Source organism: Oncorhynchus masou, chromosome 24 (genome assembly GCF_036934945.1).
Source record: "Oncorhynchus masou masou isolate Uvic2021 chromosome 24, UVic_Omas_1.1, whole genome shotgun sequence".
In the NCBI taxonomy this organism is placed as follows: Eukaryota; Metazoa; Chordata; class Actinopteri; order Salmoniformes; family Salmonidae; genus Oncorhynchus; species Oncorhynchus masou.
In genome coordinates, this window is record NC_088235.1 from 86082295 (window position 1) to 86106200 (window position 23906).

Genomic DNA, 23906 nt, shown 5'->3' on the forward strand with positions numbered 1-23906 from the left:
CGTGTTTCTAAAATCCCCTGTGAAAATTGAATGGCGGGAAAACGATTGGAACCATTTCCCCGTTTGACTGTTAAGTGTATTATGTTAAGTGTATTATTATTTGACTGTTAAGTGTATTATGACTCCTACTGTGGTATTCTAGAGAACAATAATGTATTTTTGGAGGTACTACCTCCGCTATAAGTTCGTTGGACAAAGCCTATGGGGAAATTGAGTTTTTGGATAAACAACGAAAATAAGGTCTGTGGTAAACACCGGTTTAGGAGATCTTATATATTCTGCTCGATGGCAATCTTAATCAGCTAGTCAATTTTGTGAATTTTGAAGCATTTCTGAAATAAATTTAAAGAGCTACTGTCCTGTAGGTCGTTGCTCCAACCCTAAACTAGCGCCCCTGATTCTAATAATAAACTGGTGATAAACTGAATCAGGTTAGTTACAACAGGAGTTGGAGCAAAAACCTACAGGAGGGTAGCCCTCCAGGATCAGGTGTGGAGAAACCCAAGTCAGATTGGTTGCCTCCAAGCAATGTAGACCTACCAATGTTCCAGCTTGTTGCTGCCCTAGGTCTGGGGTTTCCAAGACTACTGCTAGTCGACAAAAACTAATTGGAAGTCAACTATGGAGTTGCTTGGCATTTAGCCATTATAAAATACATGAATCCTTTCACATCTATTATTAAAAACAGTATGCTTGTCAGTTTTGATTGACACCATCCATCCTCAAACAAAAAAAAGCATTTAACAGTCCGGTGGTGTTTGAGACGTTTATATTTATTATTCTGTTTTCAATTAAAATGTTGCACATACCATATTCTGACCATAACTCCCAATACTGACATGTTTAAATGTTTAACTAAAATAGGCCTACAATTAGCCCGTTTTTAAAAGCCTATACGTAGACGGCCTAGAAAGAAAAGTGGTTTGTAATTTGAAAATAGAGAAGTCAATACAAATGATCAATAGTATTTGATAGCCTTTAAATATTAGATGAGGGTATAAAAGAAACCGTGGTCTCAGGAGAATGGACAACTCCATTGTATTTACAAACAGAACCATGTATTGAATGAAAAACACTAGAAAGTCATAACTGACCACAAAGCTCATTTACAGAATGCTCTCTACTGATGAACTCAAACAACCTGGATGAAAAGCAGGAGAAGTTGTGCATTGGTCAGAAAACAGTCAGCCCATATCACTCCAGCGCCTTGCCTTTCCCTTGTCAACAGTGTACGTTCACAGTATAGCCCTCTTGATTAGTGACAGTCTCATTTCATCTGAAAACAAATAATCAAACAAAAAAAAACATTTAATGGTATGCTTTGAGATGTTAACATGCCTTAATTTAATTTCCAATTCGGCCTCTCCTTGCCAACACAACAGGGCTTTGTAAGTAACCCCCCCCCCCCCCCCCAAGTGACTGAAGTTCAGACAGAAGAACAGCCTTTGTACAAACAGGCAAAGGATACTTTCCTCAGTTAAGACTTTGAAATGCAGTCAAACACTGTGGAATCACTTCAGTGAAACACACACACAAAAAAAGATGCGTAGCTTTACACTAACATGAGCAGCGACAGCCATTTGCTTTACAACGGAACCCCCTACTGACGGCTGTATTCACCTAAAACTAGACGTGTTGAAAATGCAGTGTATATAAAACAAGGGAGAATTTTCCATAGTGGGGCCAGGAGTATTTCTGAGCAAGAGTACAGGAAAAACTCCTTTATCCAGAATACATGACTAAACTATTGCATCTCTAAAGAGATGAGACAAGGTGTCATATGTTGTAGATTATAGTGACATTTGGAATCAGATATTACAGAAGATCGCAAAACCAGCTATTCTAGTAAGAAGTATTTTCACACATGTATCCAAGTTTGTAGCTAACAATTCAATCATTATATCTTTCAACTTAAAATACATTTCAATAATATTCCTGTACAACCGACCTACTTTCCAAAATCTTGACATCTGATATTTAACACAACATTACTTCATGAACCACAAAATAAAATAGTTTAGTCATGTTCTTCGTCTTTTGACTGTACTGGTGCGTAGTGTTGGAAGGGGCAGATTATATATCAAGATCATTAAAAGTGGCCTACATTTGGGGCTACATGCAGAGGTTTGGACATAAGTGGTTTTACTGGTTTAGTTCTTTTTTAGCACCTGTACAACCATGTGATTCTTGTTCATTGCCTGGTGTTTGGCACATACATATTAATTAAGGGTACTTTGAAGAGAGTTGAGCAAAAAGGTTAACAACTTTCTGGTTTGCACAAAGATTATGATCAAAATGTAAAGTAGCCTTTTTCACCTACACACGTGAGGAACCAGAAAGACCAGACTACTGGAATTCTTTGCATTGGGGTTGTCATCAATGGGGCAACCACAGAGCAGTCAACTTGCACGACTACTAAGGTCACTTGCTCCAGGCAACGCTTGATCACATATGGATTCTAATTTGACATTGGTTTTCACCCAGATGAATTAGGAAAAGAGTAATGCTCATCTATCTAGTTAGAGTTAATCATATAAAGTCAATATATTTTTTAAAGAGCTCAATACCATCTGGTCTGGAGTAGGCAAGAGCAATACAGATGGGGACTGAACTTTTGCAGTTGGTTATTAGCAATGTGGTCTGTGTAGTTGAAATGAGGGGACATTACAGCTACACATACAGTATAGACATGGAGATTGTATCAGGAGGACTACTGAAGTCTATCAGCCAATCATCTCTATACCTACTACTCAGCCAAACACCAAAAATAAACATGAGGATTTGTTATTACATAGACAAACTCTGAAAATGCCAATTGTGAGTGAAACAAAAGACAGTTGGTGGAATTGTGGGGGTTGGTGGGTGGGTAGGAGCGAGGAGCAAATACTCAATTATCTTCATTGGGACCAAATAGTAGTCCCTTTAGTTCAGTTTTCCCCATCCCTCACTCCTTCCTTCCTTTGGTGCGTGCTGGGTCACAAGGGGTGACCAGAGTCTTTCAGGAGAACTCTGACTTGCTCAGGGCAATGGCCAGCTCCAGATCCTCTTGTTCCTGTTGTGCCTGTCTGGCCAAGCGCACCTTCTCCTCCCGCTCACTCTCCCTCGTCGCCCACTCAATCATGTCCTCCTCGGTAGGGTACTGCTGCTTCACACCACATAGAAACACACAAAAACACACGCATAGACACAGCACAGCCCCATCAGAACACCTCAGAGATCCAGAAAATACATACTACTACCCCCCCAAAGACATCCACTGAATTTAACATCCCCCATATTGGTCACACATTTCCCCAAGACACAGCATGTCTGTAATTCTCTGTATTAAAAACAGCCATGTCTCTCCGAAGCAACAACATACTGATCGCCTTGGTTATGGTAATCTGTTCCATTCTATAGATTACAATATAGTTTTTTGTTTGTTCCAATAGCAAACAGTTGCAATTTCTCACAATGTTTAAAATCAAAATGAAAAATGTATTACCCCCCACCCCAGAGTCATGTGACAGAATTTACAAGTCTGTTTCAAACAGCAACAGACATCATGCACATAAGACAGTGGGATGGCAAAACCTGGTTAGTGTTTAGTGAGTACATACGGAATATAATAAGAAGCATGCGTGTCTCTGCAGTGTCCCATCTATATCAATGTGAATGCAAATTAATACAGTATTGTACTGCAATATGCTGATTATTGGCTCAGATTGAAACATGCATATTTCTTAGTCCTAAAGTGCATGTGAATGATACCAAAAGGAGATGTGGTAGATCGACAAAGAGAAAGCAGAAGTTCTATATAGAGTTCTGCACATTGGCAAGGAGGTCACAAAGGTTAACAGTCAAGACCTGGGAGACATTATACTGTTTTTACAAGATTATTACTTCCCTATAGATAATGAGCATGTGAGTCTTGTTCACTGCCTGGTGTTTGGCACATAAATATTAATAAAGGGCACTTTGAAGAGAGTTGAGCAAAAAGGTTAACAACTAGTAGTAAGTAGTGTCATTAGAACTATATGCACAAATTCAAACACGTTAACCTTAGTCGAAGTAGTCTGACCACAATTGCCTAATGCACGGAGTCATTCACACATTAGTGTTAATCTGAAGACAGGGGTCCTTTTTGCCCTTTCAACCCTCTGGACCATTTGACTGCTACTCTACTCATAAAATGGCTACTCAATTTAACAAACATCCATACATGCTTATAAAGAGGCTAGTAAAACTAGGTTAGTGAATTCAGAGCAAACTGATTGTTATTTTTTTACAGCTCAAGTCATAATTGAATCCAGGATTTGATTACACCAGAATTGACGCATCATATTAGAACATAAAAAGGACCCAATGTTATGGACGTCACGCTGCTTTCTTAGCTAGTACCACCCCCCCACCCCCCACCCCTTCGGCTCATAAACTGGCTCCAACTCGGGACCTCTGCTTTGCCAACACATGTGACTGCTCTCCTTGACAATGTTCCAACGGGTTGAGCCGGCTCAATCCACAACATTTTGAGTTAGCTGTGGAGCGCGCCTATGGTACGTTCTTAACTTCGTTACACAAACAGCAGCAGTCTGTGGGAAATCAACCTGGTGAATATGGATACACATGGAGCCCAGAGATGGAACCCTTCAGACCTTTTATTGAGCTTATTCGACTGAGGAACAGAAGAGTAAAAACTCAAGAGCAGAAGTATCCTCCACAGTGCAGTCAGTGCTAATGGGTGGTATTAGTGGTAATAGCAGGACAAATGGTAGGATGCAGGATGAGGAATGATTCCAGTCAGAGTGAGAGGTTGATGAGGAGCTGTGGAGGGTCATTGGGAACCAGCCAATCAGACACAAGGACACAGTGTGTGCAGGGCGCAGGAGGTCATGCAGGGTGGAGGCAGTCAGAGGGAGGAAGAGAAGGAGCACGAGCAAGCCTTTCATCCTTTCTGGGGTTGTGCTAAATAAATAAAATCACAGGAGTCAAAGCAAGCAGCCTTTCCATCCACAGCCAACCAGGGGCTCATGAGTGATATGCAGAATACGTGTGTGCTTTTAGTCCAGTTAGTGGTGACTAATGTCACTCAGTGAAGATGATTGATTTTAAATATATTAAGAATGTTTATTAATATACACAGTGGACAAAATATTAGGAATACTGAGTTGCACCCCCCTTTGCCCTCAGAACAGCCTCAATTTGTCGGGGCATGGACTCTACAAGGTGTCGAAAGAGTTCCACAGGGATGCTGGCCAATGTTGATTCCAATGCTTCCCACAGTTGTGTCAAGTTGGCTGGATGTCCTTTGGGTGGTGGACCATTCTTGATACACACAGGAAACTGTTGAGCATGAAAACCAGCAGCGTTGCAATTCTTGACACACTCAAAACGGTGCACCTGGCACCTACTACCATACTCTGTTCAAAAGGCACTACAACATTTTGTCTAGTCCATGTCTCAAGACTTAAAAATCCCTCATTAATCTGTTTCTTCCCCTTCATCTACACTAATTGAAATGGATTTAACAAGATCCATTGATAAGGGATCATAGCTTTCACCTGGATTCACATGGCCAGTCTACGTCATGGAAATAACAGGTTTTCCTAATGTTTTGTACACTCAGTGTATATCTATATCTACACTATTAAATGAGTAAAGATAGGCAGTGCAAGTTAATCAAGGGAACATCTTCAATTATTACAATGCTAAACTCCAGTTCAACTTAGAAATAAACAGAAATGTAACTACAGATATAAATAAAACTTTACATAAAGAAACATAACATTGCTAATAAAATAACTATGGAATACACAGGGCAGAAGGAATATAGAGAAAAATTAACAAAATTATAGAGATGACCTCTTTAGCAAAACAACGGAATGCATTTAAAATAATCAAAAGTCTATATACACACACACACAGAGTTCCTTAAGGCCTTAACATGCTCCTCAGATAGTTAAGGTTGAGAGTCTGGCTATGGATGGAGGAGATGCTGAGAGTGCTGTTTGCTGGATGTGCCTTGTGAGCGAGGAAACAGAGGAGGGCGACCTAGTCGCTGTCAGGAAGGTGAGAGGGGGCAGGGGAGATGCTCACTTTGTCAAAGCTGGCAAATCGGTCAAGGTCCCGTGCAGGCTGGCGGGGTGAGGATGGGGCGAAGGGGTCCTGGGCAGTGTCCTTGGCAGGTTGGGAGAAAGGGGGATCTCCTGAGCCCTGGGGCAGAAATGGTCCCCGTCTGTGGAAAGACTCCGACGACTCTGATCTGGAGATGGAGGATCTCTTACCTGCATTCACACACACCTCAGTAAGGAATGAGGCGCTCAGAGAAGAACTCCTAACAAGTGTAACAAGGACTATAAAAACACACTAAGTACTAAATATCCATGTTCTAAATACAAATGCCATTCTGCTACTCGTAATTGGCAGTAGAAAAGCACTGACAACAAACACCATGAAGGAAAATAAGCTTTCCAGAGTTAGGTGCAGCAGGAGAACTGACCTGGGGGTGGAGGCGGAGGTCTGGTGGGCGTTCCCGTCTTGGGGGGCAAAGCTGGCGGAACATCTGGGCTGCTGGGCTGGCTGTCCTCCTTAAACAGGTTCTTGTTGTTGGACGGGTTCGATGAGGCGAAGGGGTCACAACTGTTCGACTGGCAAACAACCAGAGGTCCAGAAGAGCATGACTGACTACTCTCTTATGTTTACATCAACACCACCAACACCTTCCTCCTTGACAGCATGAATAATTGAGTGGGATGTGTTAACAGGCAGTCCTCTCCAGACATGCTCACACCCACAGATATCAAACTACTCCTTATCTAAAAAAAAGGAGACGGAGGTTAAACGGAAGTCCCTGTTAATAGCTAGTGCTCTCTAGTCCTCCTCACGATGATGATACACAACAGGGACAACTAGAGAACCCAATCAGGATTTTACCTTGGCCAGTGCGCTGAAGTCTGCAAATCCAAGTCCAAATGACTCATTGCCAAAGACGGCAGCAAATGGATCTGAAGGACACACACAGTGTAGATATTACTCAGCACACACAGTTTAGCCAAACAGGGTGCTACCATCTGCCCTACCACCCACTGCCCAGAGGGAAGCTCCATCCCTGAAGTCTTACCTGGGTCAGAGCCAGTATTTACTGCAGTGCCTCCAGGTGCAAAAGGGTCATTAGTTGCTGCAGTGAGATCCTTCTGGGAGAAAAACACATACAATGTCAGTTTTATGACTCAAATCCTACAAAAAAAACAGTGCCAACCTAGCTAGAATAATTAAGGACAGGAGTAAGTGCACAGTCAATCTTCATAACCATGCACAGACAGTCTTTCTGGGAGCATAATTAACACAAAGTGTTGGTGCAGGGGGAGGGATTGGGGTAAACTGGGTAGCTGCCTGAGTGAGTGTTCCTAAGGCATATGGACAGTTCAGCACTGTGGCACCCATAGAATTAGGAATGAGAATATTATGTTAATTTAATAGGATGTCTATGGTGGCACCACTCACGGTGGGGAGCTCAGAGCCTGGCTGGGAGCAGCTGAAGGGATCTGGGCCTGCTGTGCCCTGCGAGCCAAACGGATCTGGCTCTGCCAGGGAGTCGATTTTGGATCCAAACTGATCCGCATCCACATTGTTGACCTTGGCACTGAATGGGTCCTTGGCTGCCTTGTTTTGGGGTTTGGAGCTGAAGGGGTCCATTCCGGCAGCATTGTTGAGAGGAGCAGGAAACAAATTGGGCTCTGCTAGGCTGGCACTGCCACTGAAGGGGTCGGCGAGGGTGAAGGAGTCAGCAGAAGGGAAGGGGGCAGCCAAAGACTGCTTGAAGAAGGAGTCAGCAGCAAAGGGGTCTGTGCCCTTAAATGGGTCTCCACCAAACGGATCTGTTGATGAAGAACAGCTATGTTATAGGTTAACATTCAAAATATAGGCTCATATGAAAATATCTGATATGGTGATAATACGATTTGGTGAGTTAATAAGACTCACTCACAGGAAACATCTGCCTTTCCAAACGGATCATCTTTAAATGGATCATCTGCACATAGAGATGGAAGGAAATACAATAATCAGTTGGGATTTCATTAAATACATAGGTTTTTCAAGTTCGAAATGGCTCCTGTTAATTGTACCATTTGTGAGGTGGAGGGGGAACTCACGGTCAATGAAGGGGTCTGACTGGAAGAAGTCCATGACAGGGAGCGGAGGGGGGCTGGTTGTTGGGGACATAGTAGGCTGGGCAGGGAGTGGAGGGGGAGTGGTCTGTGGGGGCAGGGCAGGCGGGGTAGCCTGCGGAGGCTCAGTTGACTCTGGTCTCCCCTCTGGGTCTGGGGATTCCACCTGCTGAGAAGATACAGGTTATCAGTACAGTGGTCAGGCATGAGCCCAGGGAAGAATCCAATGGCTAAAGATTATGTGACCATATTGTTCGTTGGGAGTGCTAGCTTAAAACGACTCCTCTTCCTGTTCTTCTACCTCAACTTCAGAAGTAGGACTTCTCTGCTCCTGGAGAGTGAAAGCAACAGGACTAACGTGCTCCTAAGGAAAGAGAAGGGAAAACACATGTCAGACACCATGATGGCATGACAGAATACAGACTTATGAACAAAATTGTAAATTACATATTTCAGAGTATGATATATTGCCTTCACAGGGTTGTCCTGTAGTACTGGCCAGGTAGTGGAAGACAGGCTGTTATAGAGGTCTTCGAAGGCGTCAGACTTAGGCACCAGTTCCTCTGGGGTCTTAGACCTGTCCTCCTTCACTAATTCTATCTGTTCTTCTCTCGGTTCAGCCGGCCCCATCTGTGGCTGGATGGCTGGAGGCTCCACTCTCAGCTCCTCTGCCTGGTCCTCATGATGCTGCTCATCCGCTGAACCATTCACCAGCACTGGATCCTCCTCTAGGGCCTTCTTCCAGCTGAGCTGGGATGTGACGGTCCTCTCTTCCAACTGTAGATCACTCAGCTTTTGCTCCACCTGCCCCCAGTGCAGACAGAGGTAAAGGGCAGAGGGATAGAAGGGAGAGAGAGAGAAATCCACTAACTCACCCTTTACCTGATATTCTCTTGTATATTTTCCTATGTCAGGAATAGATATTAGTGAAATCTGAATTTACACCAATCACTATAAAATCGTTGATTTTGCTCTCTCACCACCATGCCACCACTGTGGTAGTAATGATGGTGAGTCTGAGTAGACTCACCTGAGAGACCTGAGAGAAGGAGTCTCGGACAGACTCCTGCAAGGGGGTGAGCTGCTCCCGCGCTGCCTGCACCTTCTCCTCCAAATGCTGAGTCTCCTCCTGCAGCCGCAGCAGCTCCTCTCTGGCCTGCACCAGCTGCTCCTCGTACTCCTCTATCCTCTGCTCCTGCTCCGCGTGCTCCACCTCTAGTGATGAGATCTACACACACACACACACACACACACACACACGCGAAGAAAAAAAAAAGAAGAGTTAAAACAAAATAGAGGACAAGCGGACCAACAAATACACTTGCTATTGACTGGTTCCTCTCTGAAGGTGTTCCAGGTGCTGTATGAGGTTATGGTTGGTTGATAGGTCATGTAGTCGCACCAGCTGGTTCTCATGGCTGCACTGCTGGCGGATGTGACCAAGCTGCTCCTCCAGAGTAGTCTTCTGCTGGTCCAGCTCTTCCAGAGCATCCTGGACCTCCTGGCGCTGAGACTGCAGCCGCTGCAGCACCCCACTCTCCTTCTGCACATCATTCTGCAACTCCTGAGGGGGGGAAGTCATAACAGAGTCACATAACAGCCAGAGAAAGAGAAAAATAAGTGATAGAGGAGCAGAGGAGGATAGGAATAGAGACTAACTGAGCAGTCTGCAGAGAGGATGTGTCAGAGTCTAACCATTATGTCTGCCAGCCTTGACGAGGTGCTCCAACCAAATCAATGCGAGTTTACCCAAAGTGGCATCACACTTTGACTTAGTGTTAATGCCTACATGAGGTTTCTTGGGGAAGTGTATGTAGAAGGGTGTGGTTGGTGGTATAAAACTAATCAGCCGCTCCTCAGCCCAGGCTCAGAAGGATGAAAGTCTTTGTCCGTTTCCTCTAGGGAGCTTCTGCACTCTAAGCTATGTCTGTTTAAAGTAGCCAGGGAGTCGCAGCCCAAAATAGAAGCCATTTATCAAACCAACGTCAGCACAGCAGCAAAGCACTCCTGCCCACATCTCCTAATCATTTTGAAGGGACTGCTACATGTGCCAAGGATACATGGTTAGCCTACTAACGTGCAAATAGTTTATTGATCCCTCTTTGTTCAGAATAATTAATTAGTCAGAAAGTACAATATGACTTAATAAACATGTATTGTAGAGAGAATAATCCATGATCACTGAGGAAATCTTTTTTGGGCCTTACATTTTACTGTAGAATCCAATCTTAGTTACTCATACAGCTCTTGAAAAACCAGCTAGTTTCCCCCACCATGAATATATGGATGCTGGCTAATTGGCAGTGACTGGTCATTGCGGAGCAGAACCCTGGGGTGAGAAAACAGTGCTGTCTGTCTAATGGCAGCCTTTCACACCACTGGCTAACACCTACAGTACCAAAGAAAAAGCAGTCTTTCACAAATACACAGCAGACAATTAATCTTGAATGGAAGTTAATATAGCCTATAGAGTTCTACGTTTGATCACTTGGGATGAAAATGTGGTAACGTACACCTTTTTCTAGGTGTTTAAAAATGTTAATGAAGTCAGGACCAGAAAGGAGAAAATGCATTTGTTTGCATAAAATAAGATTGGCAACCCCTGATGACAGAATATGAAAGTATAATAACATACTTCCTCTAAATAGGTTATATCAATAAATCAATTCATATCCTTGATAATAACATGGAGGTAATTGTAAAAAAAAAAAAAAATGTAATTTTTTAAATATCGCTAGCTAGGTTTCCAGCCAATTGGCGGCAGATTTTCATGCAATTATTCTCCAATCCACATAAAGAAAATATGCAAATTCTCTCAGCAGAGGTCATGTTTTCCACAAACGGACTCGCTGTGGATAAAAATCAGTGCGTGATGACGTAGTGCACACCTTTCTCCTAAATTTTTAACGTACCCAATAAAAATCTGAAGTTAAATAGCAAATGTGCCGACTCTGGTATTAGCACATGCCAACATCTCGCAGATACAGTGCGGGTTGGCTAGTCTAGTCTAAATGAGATTATGGTTGAGAGCGAGAATATTTTTTATTTGTCCAACAGCAGTAAAGCGTCAATCATGTCACCAGAATTAGACACTCAATAGTTATTGTGAAGGTGAATCAAGATCGTACACTTTCACCACCCTGTAAAGTTCATCATAAATTATTTCATCTGTATCCTAATAAACTACATGGATTCCTGAGTCGTGACTCCAAGTTCACTTCGATATGATGGTTATCAATATTTGCGCATTAAGGCGGTTAAAACCTCTTTGGGCTAGGGGGCAGAATTTTTACATCCGGATGAAAAGCGGGCCCAAAGTAAACTGCCTGCTACTCAGGCCCAGAAGCTAGGATATGCATATTATTCATAGATTTGGATAGAAAACACTCCGACGTTCCTAAAACTGTTTGAATAATGTCTGTGAGTATAACAGAACTAATTTGGCAGGTGAAAACCCGAGCACAATCCATCCAGGGAAAAAATGTTAAGGTCAATGTGTTATCCACTAGTTCTATGGGAAGCCCTTTTTAAATAGGAATCTGGTTGCAGTTCCTTTGGATTCCACTAGATATCAACAGTCTTTAGATATTGGTTAATGTTTTTCTTTTGAGAAATGAAGAAGTTGTCCTATTCTTTCCATGTGTCACTCAGATGGATTCAAGTGTTTTGGTGCGCGTGACCTGGAACACGCTTCACTTTGTTTTTATCCGGTATTAGAAACAGTTAATTCCGTCTTAAATTTTATCAAATATTTACGTTTTAGAGTACCTAAGGTTGGATTAGGAACGTTGTTTGAAATGTTTGGACCAAGTTTCCAGGTAACTTATTAGATACTTTGTAGGCATGTTGGGCGAGTTGAAACCGGTGTATTTCTGAATCAAACGCACCAAATAGATGGACATTTTTTGGGACAAAAATGATATTATCGAACAAAAAGGACCATTTGTGATGTTTGTGGGACATTTTGGAGTGCCAACAGAAGATCTTCTGCCTGGTTGAAATCTGATTTTCATGTGTTTGTATGAGAGGTGCTGTCCTCAGATAATCGTATGGTCTGCTTTCACCGTAAAGCATTTTTGAAATCTGACACAGCGGCTGGATTAACAAGAAGTTAAGCATTATTTTGATGAATAACACTTGTATGTTTTATGCATTGTTTTAATGAGTATTTCTGGATTTGAATTTGGCACGCTGCAATTTCGCTGGATGTTGTCAAATCAATCCCGTTAACAGGATTAGAGCGGGAGAGGGGTATAAGGGATCCCTAAGATTAAACAACAAAAGAGGATCCCACTGTCTAGCGTATTTAGTTTTGTCATAATTTGGAACGTTTTACCGACATTTTATTTTTACATCAGGCCAATTTTTTTTATCCAACATGTACTTTACTCAAGTATAAAATGTTGGATGGAAACCTGGTTACTGAAGCAGGAACTATATAGCTTGAGGCTACATCACATCAGTTCAGTTTGTGCCATCAATCTCAACATCAATACGGTGCACTATACAGTGTACAAAACATTAAGAACACCTTCCTGGCCTCCCGGGTGCCACCAGAGACTCTGGGTTCGCGCCCAGGCTCTGTCGTAACCGGCCGCGACCAGGAGGTCCGTGGGGCGACGCACAATTGGCATAGCGTCGTCCGTGTTAGGGAGGGCTATCCTTGTCTCATCGCGCACCAGCGACTCCTGTGGTGGGCCGGGCGCAGTGCACGCTAACCAAGGTTGCCAGGTGCACGGTGTTTCCTCCGACACATTGGTGCGGCTGGCTTCCGGGTTGAATGCGCGCTGTGTTAAGAAGCAGTGCGGCTTGGTTGGGTATCGGAGGACGCATGACTTTCAACCTTCGTCTATCCCGAGCCCGTAAGGGAGTTGTAGCGATGAGACAAGATAGTAGCTACTAACAATTGGATACCACGAAAAAGGGGGTAAAATTAGATTTTAAAAAACACCTTCCTAATATTTTGCAATCAAAACAGCCTCAATTCATTGGGCCATGGACTCTACAAGGTATTGAAAGCATTCCACAGGGATGCTGGCCCATGTTGACTCAAACGCTTCCCACAATTGTGTCAAATTGGCTGGATGTCCTTTGGATGGTGGTACATTCTTGATATACACAGGAAACTGTTAAGAGTGAAAAACCCAGCAGCGTTGCAGTTCTTGACACACTCAAACCGGTGCGCCTGGCACCTACTACCATACTCCGTTCAAAGGCACTTCAATATTTTGTCTTGCCCATTCACCCTCAATGGCACATATACACAATCCATATCTCAATTAGAGGTCGACCGATTAATTAGGGCTGATTTCAAGTTTTCATAACAATCGTAAATCGGTGGGGGGTTTTTTTTTACACAATTATTTAATCTTTATTTAACTAGGCAAGTCAGTTAAGAACACATTCTTATTTTCAATGATGGCCTAGAAACGGTGGGTTAACTGCCTCGTTCAGGGGCAGAACGACAGATTTTCACCTTGTCGGCTCGGGGGAACCAATCTTGCAACCTTACAGTTAACTAGTCCAACGCAATAACGACCTGCCTCTCTCTCGTTGCACTCCACAAGGAGTGCAGTAATGCAGTAAGCCAAGGTAAGTTGCTAGCTAGCATCAAACGTATCTTATAAAAAACAATCAATCAATCATAATCACTATTTAATTACACATGGTTGATGATATTACTAGATATTATCTAGCGTGTCCTGTGTTAAAATAAGTGTTAATTCAGTATTGTTGTAATTGTCATTATTACAAATACATTAATTTTTTTTAAACGGCCGATTAATCGGCATCGGCTTTTTTGGTCCTCCAATAATCGGTATCGGTGTTGAAAAATCATAATCGGTCGACCTCTAATCTCAATCGTCTCAAGGCTTACAAGCCATTCTATAACCCGTCTCCTCCCCGTTCATCTATACTGACTGAAGTGGATTTAACAAGTGACATCAATAAGGGATCATAGCGTTCACCTGAATTCACCTGGTCAGTCGGTCATAGAAAGAGAAGGTGTTCCTAATGTTTTGTACACTGTGTAGACGTGTGCATCATAGAACTACTGGAGACGGCTCTGACTCATACTCAGACGCACAGACAGAGGGGAGTATGTTCTCTTCTGCTCAGCCACAGCCTAATAGAACCAAACAATAGAACCAAACAATAGAACCAAACAGACTACCGCTAACACAAGAGCAGCTAAAACAGTAGAATGTTACAGCATTGTAACATCTTACAACAAAAAACGAATTCAGACAATAGTCATCAACTGCATGAAAATAAACAATCTAAGGGTAGTGAGAGAGCTGAGGGGAATGCAGGCAGCAAGTTTACTGTACCTGGACTTCACTGGTCCTTTCTCTGACGCGCTCCTCCTTTTCATTAATGTCCTGTTCTACAGAGCTCTTCTCCCTGTAAGACCAGCACAGAAGACATGAGTTTTTAATCACCGTGGAGACCGAGGGCACCCCCAGCCAGGCAACCACCCCACCACCAGATAACAGCTCCTCTCCCTGCACCACCATCCTGATCCTCTGTAGCAGACCACACTGACCGACCAATGCCTGCAGCAACAGCCTTGAGCGAGAGAGGGTATTGTGTGTGTTCTGGCAGATGGGAGAGCAGGAGGAGGAGAGAGGGGCAGGGCTGTGTATAGATGGCTGCCTGGAGGAAGTCTCAGTGATTCAGCAGAGAGGGAGGGATGAATGTCTTTCCTTTCCCTGTCAGTTCATCCTCCCACCTACCCCTCCCATCCCTGCATGGTCAGATGACAAGTTAAAAAGGAAGGAGCAGAGGATGTGATGAGGGGGCAGCAGGGTAGCCTAGTGGTTAGAGCATTGGACTAGTAACCAAAAGGTTGCAAGTTCAAATCCCTGAGCAGACAAGGTACAAATCTGTCGTTCTGCCTCTGAACAGGCAGTTAAACCCACTGTTCCTAGGCCGTCATTGAAAATAAGAATTTGCTCTTAACCTCTCTGCGCACCGAACCCATTAGCGGGATTAAATTCGACAATATACGGTGATCGCTACATAAATAGTCATATTAAACATGAAAATACAAATGTCTCACATGGGTCAAAAGCCTAGAATCTTGCTAATCCAACTGCGTTGTCAGATTTAAAAAAGGATTTATGATGCGAGAACAAAGCCCCATAAAAAAAACTATGTATGTATGTATGTATGTATGTATGTATGTATGTATGTATGTATGTATGTATGTATGTATGTATGTATGTATGTATGTATGTATGTATGTATGTATGTATGTATGTATGTATGTATGTATGTATACATATACACACATATGTATGTGTATATATATGTATGTGTATATATACATACATACATACATACATATATGTATATATACATATTGTGGATTAGAGGGAGCATGGCCGAGATGCGTGTGTCTGCCGCTCCACCTCACCCCACTCCACCCCCACATGAAATAGCCTATTTGAGGCTGTTGAGGGGAGGACAGGCCCACAACAATGGCCAAAGTGAAATGGAGACAGTAGATACAGCTGGTCTGTAGTAATATAATAGAGACAGTCGATCTAGCAGGTCTATAATAATATATTCAACCTTATGTTACCTGTACTCTATATACAGTGGGACAAAAAAGTACTTAGTCAGCCACCAATTGTGCAAGTTCTCCCACTTAAAAAGATGAGAGGCCTGTAATTGTCATCATAGGTATACTTCAACTATGACAGACAAAATGAGAACAAAAATTCCATCATTCTGAAACTTTGTACAAGTACTGTTGCCCTCTTATGTTTTTCACTGAAATTGTCCCCATCATCCTATCTGAATGTTTGTTTTGTCTTGTTCATTTTAAAGATGATACAACAATATAAATGAAAATACAATGGAAAAAAACATACGTTTTTATCTAAACCAGATCTATTGTGTTATATTCCCCTACATTCAATTCACATTTACACAAACTTCAGAGTGTTTTCTTTCAAATGAAACCAAGAATATTCATATCCTTGGTTCTGTGCCTGAGCTACAGGCAGTTAGTTTTGGGTATGTCTTCAGGCGGAAATTGAAAAAAGTAGGGGGGTAGCTGTAAGAGGTTATTAACTGACTTGCCTAGTTAAATAAGGATTTTAAAAATATTTTAAAATGTGTGAAAATATGCAGAATTAGGCAGGCCGTCTTCGGTTATCTGCTCTACCTACCAAGTCCAAATCCTTAAATCTACTGACAATAACAAAACCATTCATTTAGCAAGGTAGAACACTAAAATGCCAAAAGGCATATGCAACAGAATAGATAATACTACAGTTTATATTAATCAAATCAATAATAGAAATGTTTTGCTCAACATGAAGACTGTTGAAACAAAAAGGCAGCCACATACAAACAGCCCCACATGTCGAGAGAGAGTACACCGCATGAATACCTTTCCTCAAGGACAGCAGCACCTTCGAGGACACTCACAGCAATCTTGAAAACATGAATCATCTTTGCAGTTTATGGTCCACTATGCTAAAATCCAACTTTTCCTCATCTTTCCTAAAATTGAAACTTACAGCTGATATTCATAAACTGATGCAGACTACTACTATCCTCAATCTTTGTTTACCAGAAAAGGGAAGTAACAACTACAAACTATAAAGAGATCCATTTTAAGAGACACCCCCCCCCCCCCTTCCCCAGGTGTTTCTCCCTCATCACACATACACACACAAAAAGTGAGACAGAGAACCTCTGGAAACCCTGCTTGAAGGCTCCCTTCCGCACTTATGAGTCCCTGGACAGCTGGTCAGTCTACCAGCTCCCCTCCATCTGCTCTTTCTGCAGACAACAAACATACCTTAGCGGAGAACTTGTCTCTTTTCTCAAGATTCCCCTTAAAACATGCAACTATACCATGTATTCCCTGAAATATTCCAATGTGAGACAGAGCAAGACCCAGTTCCTTGGCTGTCATAGCAACCTTAACAGGAGAAGTTACAAGCTCCAACAAACTCCTGTCAAAACAAAACTGGAGCTAACCCATCCCTCGAACACAACTGCTTGCCACTCACTTTTGTAGATCGACAATCTCATTGCTGAGCGAGTCCAGTTCCTTGATGGCAGAAAAGTCTGCTGCCAGATTTGCTGCATTGCTCTGGTGGGGAGAGATCATTGAGAGCAGAAAACAATGTTTACATTCACATCAGTGTAGCTTTACTGACCAGACATACACTACAACATATACACAATGTCTAAACATTAACTCAATGGAATGGCAAACATGATGTGGAATAATGTGAGTCTCCAGCTAAAGTGGCAACTAATCAATCTCACCAGTTAAATCAAACCCATTTTGCTAAAGAAATCACAAAATGACCCATACAGGATAAACTGAATGGGGGACAACACCAAAAGCACATCTACATGCAAACAAATGGTAGAGGGCACTAAAATGACTAACAGTTGAACTAGGAGGAAAGCCAACGAAATATTATGAGGTAGGTACATGGGCGGGTGACACTGCCAGGGGCTAACCGGAGACACCGTGAAGCCAACACTCAGGAGAGTCCCCAGTTAGAGGGAGATCCCACCTTGTGTACAATGCATGAGTCATGAGGAAGAATGCAAAGAGACAGCATACACAGACAGGGTCAGAGACACAGCAGCAAGCTAGAACACAAAAACCCACACCACAGGAGAAGGGAAGGAAAGGTTTAGTAAAACATCAGGAAATAGACGTTACCAAATCCGCATCACAATTAAGTAGCCTATTCATCAAAATAGTCTGACATTCTTCATAGAGAAATACACTGGATAAAAATAAGATATTCATATTATTGGCTATCTATGACTGGGTTGCAACATGCAGGACAATAGAGAGGAGTCTTACCTGCTTGGCTGCAACACTTAGTCTGTCTGAGGGAGGGATCATTTCAGGACAGAGGTTCTGGGGTGGGTCCACACCCTTGGTCAGTTTTTGGTTAATTAGATGCAGCGCTAGTGCAAACTGTTCCCTGGTAAGTTTCCCTATGTCCCCAATGTCACAGAGCTCCCTGTGGAACACAGATGACAACATTACACAATAGAAAGATCAATTTACCCCTCCAGGAATGGGCATAATAGGCAGGTCACAGAACTATAGGCAGGTCACAGACCCATATTAAGCCTAGTTCTGCTCAATAGAAGATCTTAATTGAAATAGCTTTTTAGTCGAAGAATTTACTCTAGGTCCAGAAACCAGCCCTATATGACTAATGTCCCGATTGAATTAGTAAATGTAAGTGCAGGCACCGCATATTATCTAAGTCGCCTGAATTATACTAAACATGTCCTGATATGTCTTACCAGATGCGTGCTAGTGTGGCGGAGGGCAAGCCAGTCTTTAGGAAGATATCTCGGACTTCAGGCCCAGACACCAGACCATCCATGTCAAGATCGGTCTTTGCAAAAACCTCATCATACTTGGCTTTGTCTGGAGGAGATACAGCCCACTGAAAAGAGACAGAGGGGACAGGATTGTTAGAGATGGGGGGTAAGTCTTTCAGCCTCACTTTCATACTAGGATGAATAGGATACTCACTGTGACTGGGGTCGCTGCTGGTTTGGAGGGAAGGGTTTTGGACCCGGAATGGGAGGAGCGTCTCTCTTTGATGGAGGGGGGCGAGGGTAAAAGGGGCATCACAGGGGGTACAGAGACAGGGAGCTTTTTCCTCTTGGAGGGTGGCACAAGGGTAGCAGGCAGAGACATGGGTATGGGCTCCCCCTCCAGAGCTCTGTAGACCAGGTACATGACCTAATGAAGGAGAACATATACGCATAAATATACGATTTACATACATAAATCTGCCTTTCATGTCTGTTTCAATGTAAGATCAGGGAAGTCCAATGTTGACAAACTACTTATTCTATTCGAGAAGCACAACCCCACACTAAATCTGACAAAATAGTCCACATTTCATCTTTGAACATACTAAATGTTTATATTACACTTTAATGATTCATAATTTCTTACCACAGCAAACTCATCTCGGTCGAGCATACCATCTCTGTCTAGGTCACTCAGTTCCCATACCTGCAACATTATTTATGGGGGAGTTCACTACACCCAGCAATATGTTAACAAAATTCATCAAATCAGTAAAATAGACCAGTCGTAAAATAGACCATCCAAGTCAAGTTGGGAAAAGCAACAGAAATGTTTAACACAAGACCACCCCCCAGTGGGTACACATGCATTTACTCTGTGGTGGTCACCAAAACATTCATTAGGAGCCCTGAAGATACTGTATGTTAGGCTTACCCTTCCCAGTACATCCACTGGAAGTTTGGAATTGAGCAACACTGGTTTGACCTTCTCCCCAGAGAGCATTCCACCAACGGGGGAGAGGCTTTCGAATATGGCATCAAATTTCAGCTTCTCTTCCGTCTGAAAAGTCACACAGGGACATGGTACAGGTGTGTGATTCAAGCATAATTTCCACTTTAGTTAAAAGTAATTGATTGATTTTGCAAGGTTTGGAACCCCCCTGAAATGGCTTTGAAAAACTGATTTGAATAAGAGGTAAATGTTTTAAAAAAGAAATGTGTCATCCACATGTAGTTTGTTACTGCTTTCATTATTAGAGACCAGGACAAAATTACAAGATTACATTTTTTAAGAAATATTGATAGGTTTCCCCTCACCTTGACCACCCATGGGCTGTCAATGGACACTCCCCCAGGTAGAAGTGGGCTGCTTGTGTCATGCTGAGACAAAAAAATAAAAAAAATAAAAAAGTTATCATCATTAACATAGGTGCTGTTTTTTTTTTGCAGTAGTAAAGCTCACATGCGATTAAATCAAACGTCTGTGGGTTTCAGTGAGGATTGTACTCACAAACTTTGGGGGAGGAACTGCCAAATTGAGACTCTTGAGTGCCACCTCCAGTCCATTTTGAGCACAGGCCACCAACCGGAGAGCAATGAAGAATTGCTGATGGGTGCAGAGACAAGAAGTGTATTCTGGTTGTCTTACTACAAGGAATCTTTGAATACGTCCAACACGACATTGTAAATCTACTAAGTAACAGCTGGTCTACCTGATCGTTAAGGCACCCCTTGCGTTCTGAATCTGCCAAATCCCAGATCTAAGAAGACATTTTAAATCACTTAAATTACATCAGTCAAATAGGAATTCCCGTAAACAACCATACTGGGTAAGTTCCATAGCTTGGTGTCTGGCCATCAGCTGTGTCATCTAGTATCTTACCTTGCCCAGGACGAGGTCTGCCAGGCCTGATCTCTTCAGGAACAAGGCTGCATCAGCAGCTGCCACCCGTCCACTACCAGACGGGTCAACCTACACCACAGACAAAACAAGTCAACACTAGAAAGAAGAATTAGCCAGTAAAAGCACCAGATCTCTAGCTAATTTGTGCTGACTTTACAATACAACATTTTATTGAGTATTTAAAAGCAGGTATGTTTAAGTATAGGCTAATACTTTGATGGGAGTCCTTAATACATCACATTTTCCCATTGCAGTGTCTAGCAATTTCACTTAGTCCTCTTTGAGCCTCCGCAATGACAGGGTTAGCAAAGAGTTATCATTAATTCATAAAGAAGCCTCATCTCGCACAGTATAATCACAGAGTGGAGAAAAGCCTGGAGACATGTTCAGTGCAGTTCTGCAGTTGCTGGCTAATGCGACACAGCATTTCCCATTCTATCTGGTGTGCTCTCATCTGAACAGCCCTCATCCAAATGAGAGATGCTCTGTTACTCAGCTTATAAACCAAGGTACTACTGCTTTAGTACATCCTGGTAATTCGCCCATGGACTCACAAAAAGACATCTTACCTGTCGATAGTATTTGTCATAGAGAGGATTTCCATTTGAGAGCTGTGGAGATAGACATAAAATGCTCCTTGAGACACATTTTATAGTCATAAAAAAGGGCCAGACAACACCCTTCAAGCAAGCCAATCATAAGATTACACGTCAATCAATAATTTGTCCAACATCAACCAAGATGCAAAAGCAAAGCAGCATAGGACTTCTGAGTAGAAAAATATAATCCATTAAATAAAGCTAGGCCTACATATCAACGTGCAAGCACTAGCTAGTTAAATAACCAGAACACCATCTAGAACACAGTACACTCACAGTAGACCCATTAGCTGAGATCCACAAGTGGTTGTTTGACTTCTGGCCAAGCCTGTATTACATTGCCCTGGCAGCTGCCAAAAAGCAAGGCTAATAAATTACAAATAGGAATAGGCCTCTATCTACAGGAAATCAATGTTTCCTCTGAGCATTATGCATCATGTTCATCTTAATAGTTAATCAGTGTGTCTCAAGTTCCTCTACCAAGACAGGGTTTCAATTACATTTAGGCCAATACATTCATAGGCTGGCAATGTGTACTTCAGTACTGTGTGTGCAGCGGTTGAAATCAAGTGGTTAGGAAAGTGGAATGCCTAGTCCAAGCAACAGGCTAAAGTTATTATCCAGGTAGTCTCACGGAGATAAAATCTACTTATCAAGAGACCTATTCCAACCAAGACAGCAGCAGCAGGGGAACAATGTTTCCAGACGTAACAACTTAGACGTCGACATCATAAACAAATTATAGACGTAAACACACATACATTACATACAAACAACATAGATAATCAATCGTACCACCGCATCAAATCCTACTGATAATCAAAGTCCTCAGTAACATGAGTCAACCAACCTTCTGAACTCCTCCAAAGAAACAAATAGCCTGCACTACCACATTTTACACAATGAATAAGACAAATAGGGTCGAGCCTAAGTATGAAATCAGATCAGGAGAAGACCGTCATCTGCCAATGATCATATAAAATAGACGAGCACTATCCCACCTTGTTTAAAGTTAACATACAAATGGCGCCTCTCAAGTAATGTAATAAAGGAATGGGTATTTTCTGATTTCCGAAGAAGAAAACCATGATGTACTTCCTGACATTCATTTCCTGTGGCTCCTTATGGTGCATTCACAATGGGAGTGTTTGACCAGTAAGAGCTTTCTCTGTGAACAGACTAAATATTGGATGTGCTCTTCTCCTTTGCACTTTTACAAAAATATTAATATTCAAAAAACAGCTAACTAATAAATGTAACATTTTAACAACTGCAACCTTACAGTACTATAGACAAGTCAGACGATTCCAAAAGGCTATATAAAACATATAGATCTAGCTTACTTGTTGAAAAGCGTTTGACATTGCATGTTACTTCAATAATACATTCATAATCTGATCATTATTCACTATAACTTTCCCAGACCCCCACACCATTTTCTATTGGAAACAATTGTGTGCCTGGCACTGTTGGCTGCCTAAACACAGAGTCTTTGTGTGACTAATTGCATAGCAGTGAATACTCTTCACAAAACTGCAGATGATACTAGCTATACTGTGCTGTTTGCAGTATTTTCTTGTCCAATCCTTATTCCCCCCGCACAGCACAGCCCTGCTGCCAAGAAATTGCACCAACTGTAGTTACCAACCCCAGTCTTTTGCCTTGGTATAGCTCAGCCTAGGTAAAGAACATGTCACTCTATTGAAGAATGGTAATATCCCATAACATAATACAAAGACATAAATCAGTGCATACTAACTTCGCTAGCTAGTTAATGACATATAGCTAACGCAATCTTTATGCAGTCAAAATATGTAGTAGCTATGAGATTAACAAAATCGCCATAGTCAGGATGTCAGCTAAACTCGCTAGTTTAGCCAGTAGAATACTGCTGGCAAATAATGTCCACTATAAACTTAAATGAATCAGAAAACCAATGCTAATATCAATGTGATTAATAAAACAGCGGTCGTCTGCATCATAGTTGGCCATTGGCAGTGTCATATGGGACAACATGCGGCTACTTCCTCTTCTCTCTGACTAGCTGATGATAGCAAGCTACCTAGTGAAAGTTAGTTTGTATTGGCAGTTTAATAAATGATTAAAACTGTCATATCGGACAGCTGACTTGATATCCTCCACCTAATGCGTTACAATAAACGTTCACAAAGGGAGGAAAGTGGATTGAAGCTAGTTAACGTTACCGTGCTAGCTTTGCGGCTCACAGCATGAATGCAAACTGGTAGTTAGCCAGCTAACATTACGCTTCCAAATAAATGTTGACAGTCGAACAAATAGGAACTTTGAGAGGTCCTTTATTTCAATATGCAAAGTTAGCTAGGTAATATAGTGACCAGTGAATACAATCAAAAGAAACAAAACTACGCAAAAGTTCTAGCTAGCTACTGTAGCTATCCGACCATTCCAAAATTAACAGGCAGCTAATGTTAGCCTAACTAGCAACGCCCTTACGCAGTCGCTTAAGGCGTTAGGCAGAAACTTTACCCAGTCATATATTGGGTTGAGGAAAACTTCCAAAGAGTTCAAGACCGCGAGGTACAGCAGTTCAAAACCACTTAGTCCTTAAATCCATTTGCCCAATAAGTACAAGGCACCTACATACTAATCACCATTCGTTTTGAAATAATATACTTACCTGAGTCAGGGAAAGACTGGCAGCCATAATGTTTCTGTTCCCACTACTTCATTCTGCGTAACGATAGATTAGAGGCAGCTTTAAAAACGAGGCACTGGAATTTGTGTACTGGAATGGGGTCATTCAATCAGCTACGTCAGATGGCGCTGCCCCCGCGACTGTCTGCAGCAGTGCGCTGGTGTAAATGTGAACAAGTTTAATGCCAGTGTAATAATGGCTGTTTGCAACGCTGCAAACTTATCCACGGGAAGGTGGAGTTACCCTCAAATTACGCG

At 42.3% G+C, this 23906-nt stretch overlaps 1 protein-coding gene across 1 annotated transcript; it reads right to left on the reverse strand.

The window, feature by feature from the left end:
* Nucleotides 1–752: 752 nt before the first annotated feature.
* On the reverse strand, nt 753–23786 carry eps15 (epidermal growth factor receptor pathway substrate 15). Its single transcript, XM_064935392.1, has 25 exons — nt 23632–23786; nt 20946–20987; nt 20356–20445; nt 20186–20233; nt 19984–20079; nt 19791–19853; nt 19408–19533; nt 19120–19179; nt 18688–18900; nt 18453–18598; nt 17998–18160; nt 17180–17262; nt 14480–14552; nt 9550–9711; nt 9178–9375; nt 8619–8951; nt 8449–8511; nt 8133–8316; nt 7967–8011; nt 7483–7856; nt 7100–7172; nt 6913–6983; nt 6479–6626; nt 6076–6263; nt 753–3145 (listed from the first exon to the last, which is right to left on the reverse strand). The coding sequence occupies exons 1-25, from the start codon at nt 23656–23658 to the stop codon at nt 2999–3001; spliced, it is 3216 nt and encodes a 1071-aa protein (XP_064791464.1). The 5' UTR covers nt 23659–23786; the 3' UTR covers nt 753–2998.
* Between the last annotated feature and the right edge of the window lie 120 nt (nt 23787–23906).

Coding starts and splice junctions, on each gene's coding strand:
- eps15 (XM_064935392.1), bottom strand. CDS start 23,658: ATGGCTGCCAGTCTTTCCCTGACTCAG. Junction 18,901..19,119: donor ACCGAGATGAGTTTGCTGTG/GTAAGAAATTAT, acceptor CTCCTTCATTAG/GTCATGTACCTGGTCTACAG. Junction 8,012..8,132: donor GTCAGACCCCTTCATTGACC/GTGAGTTCCCCC, acceptor CTCTATGTGCAG/ATGATCCATTTAAAGATGAT.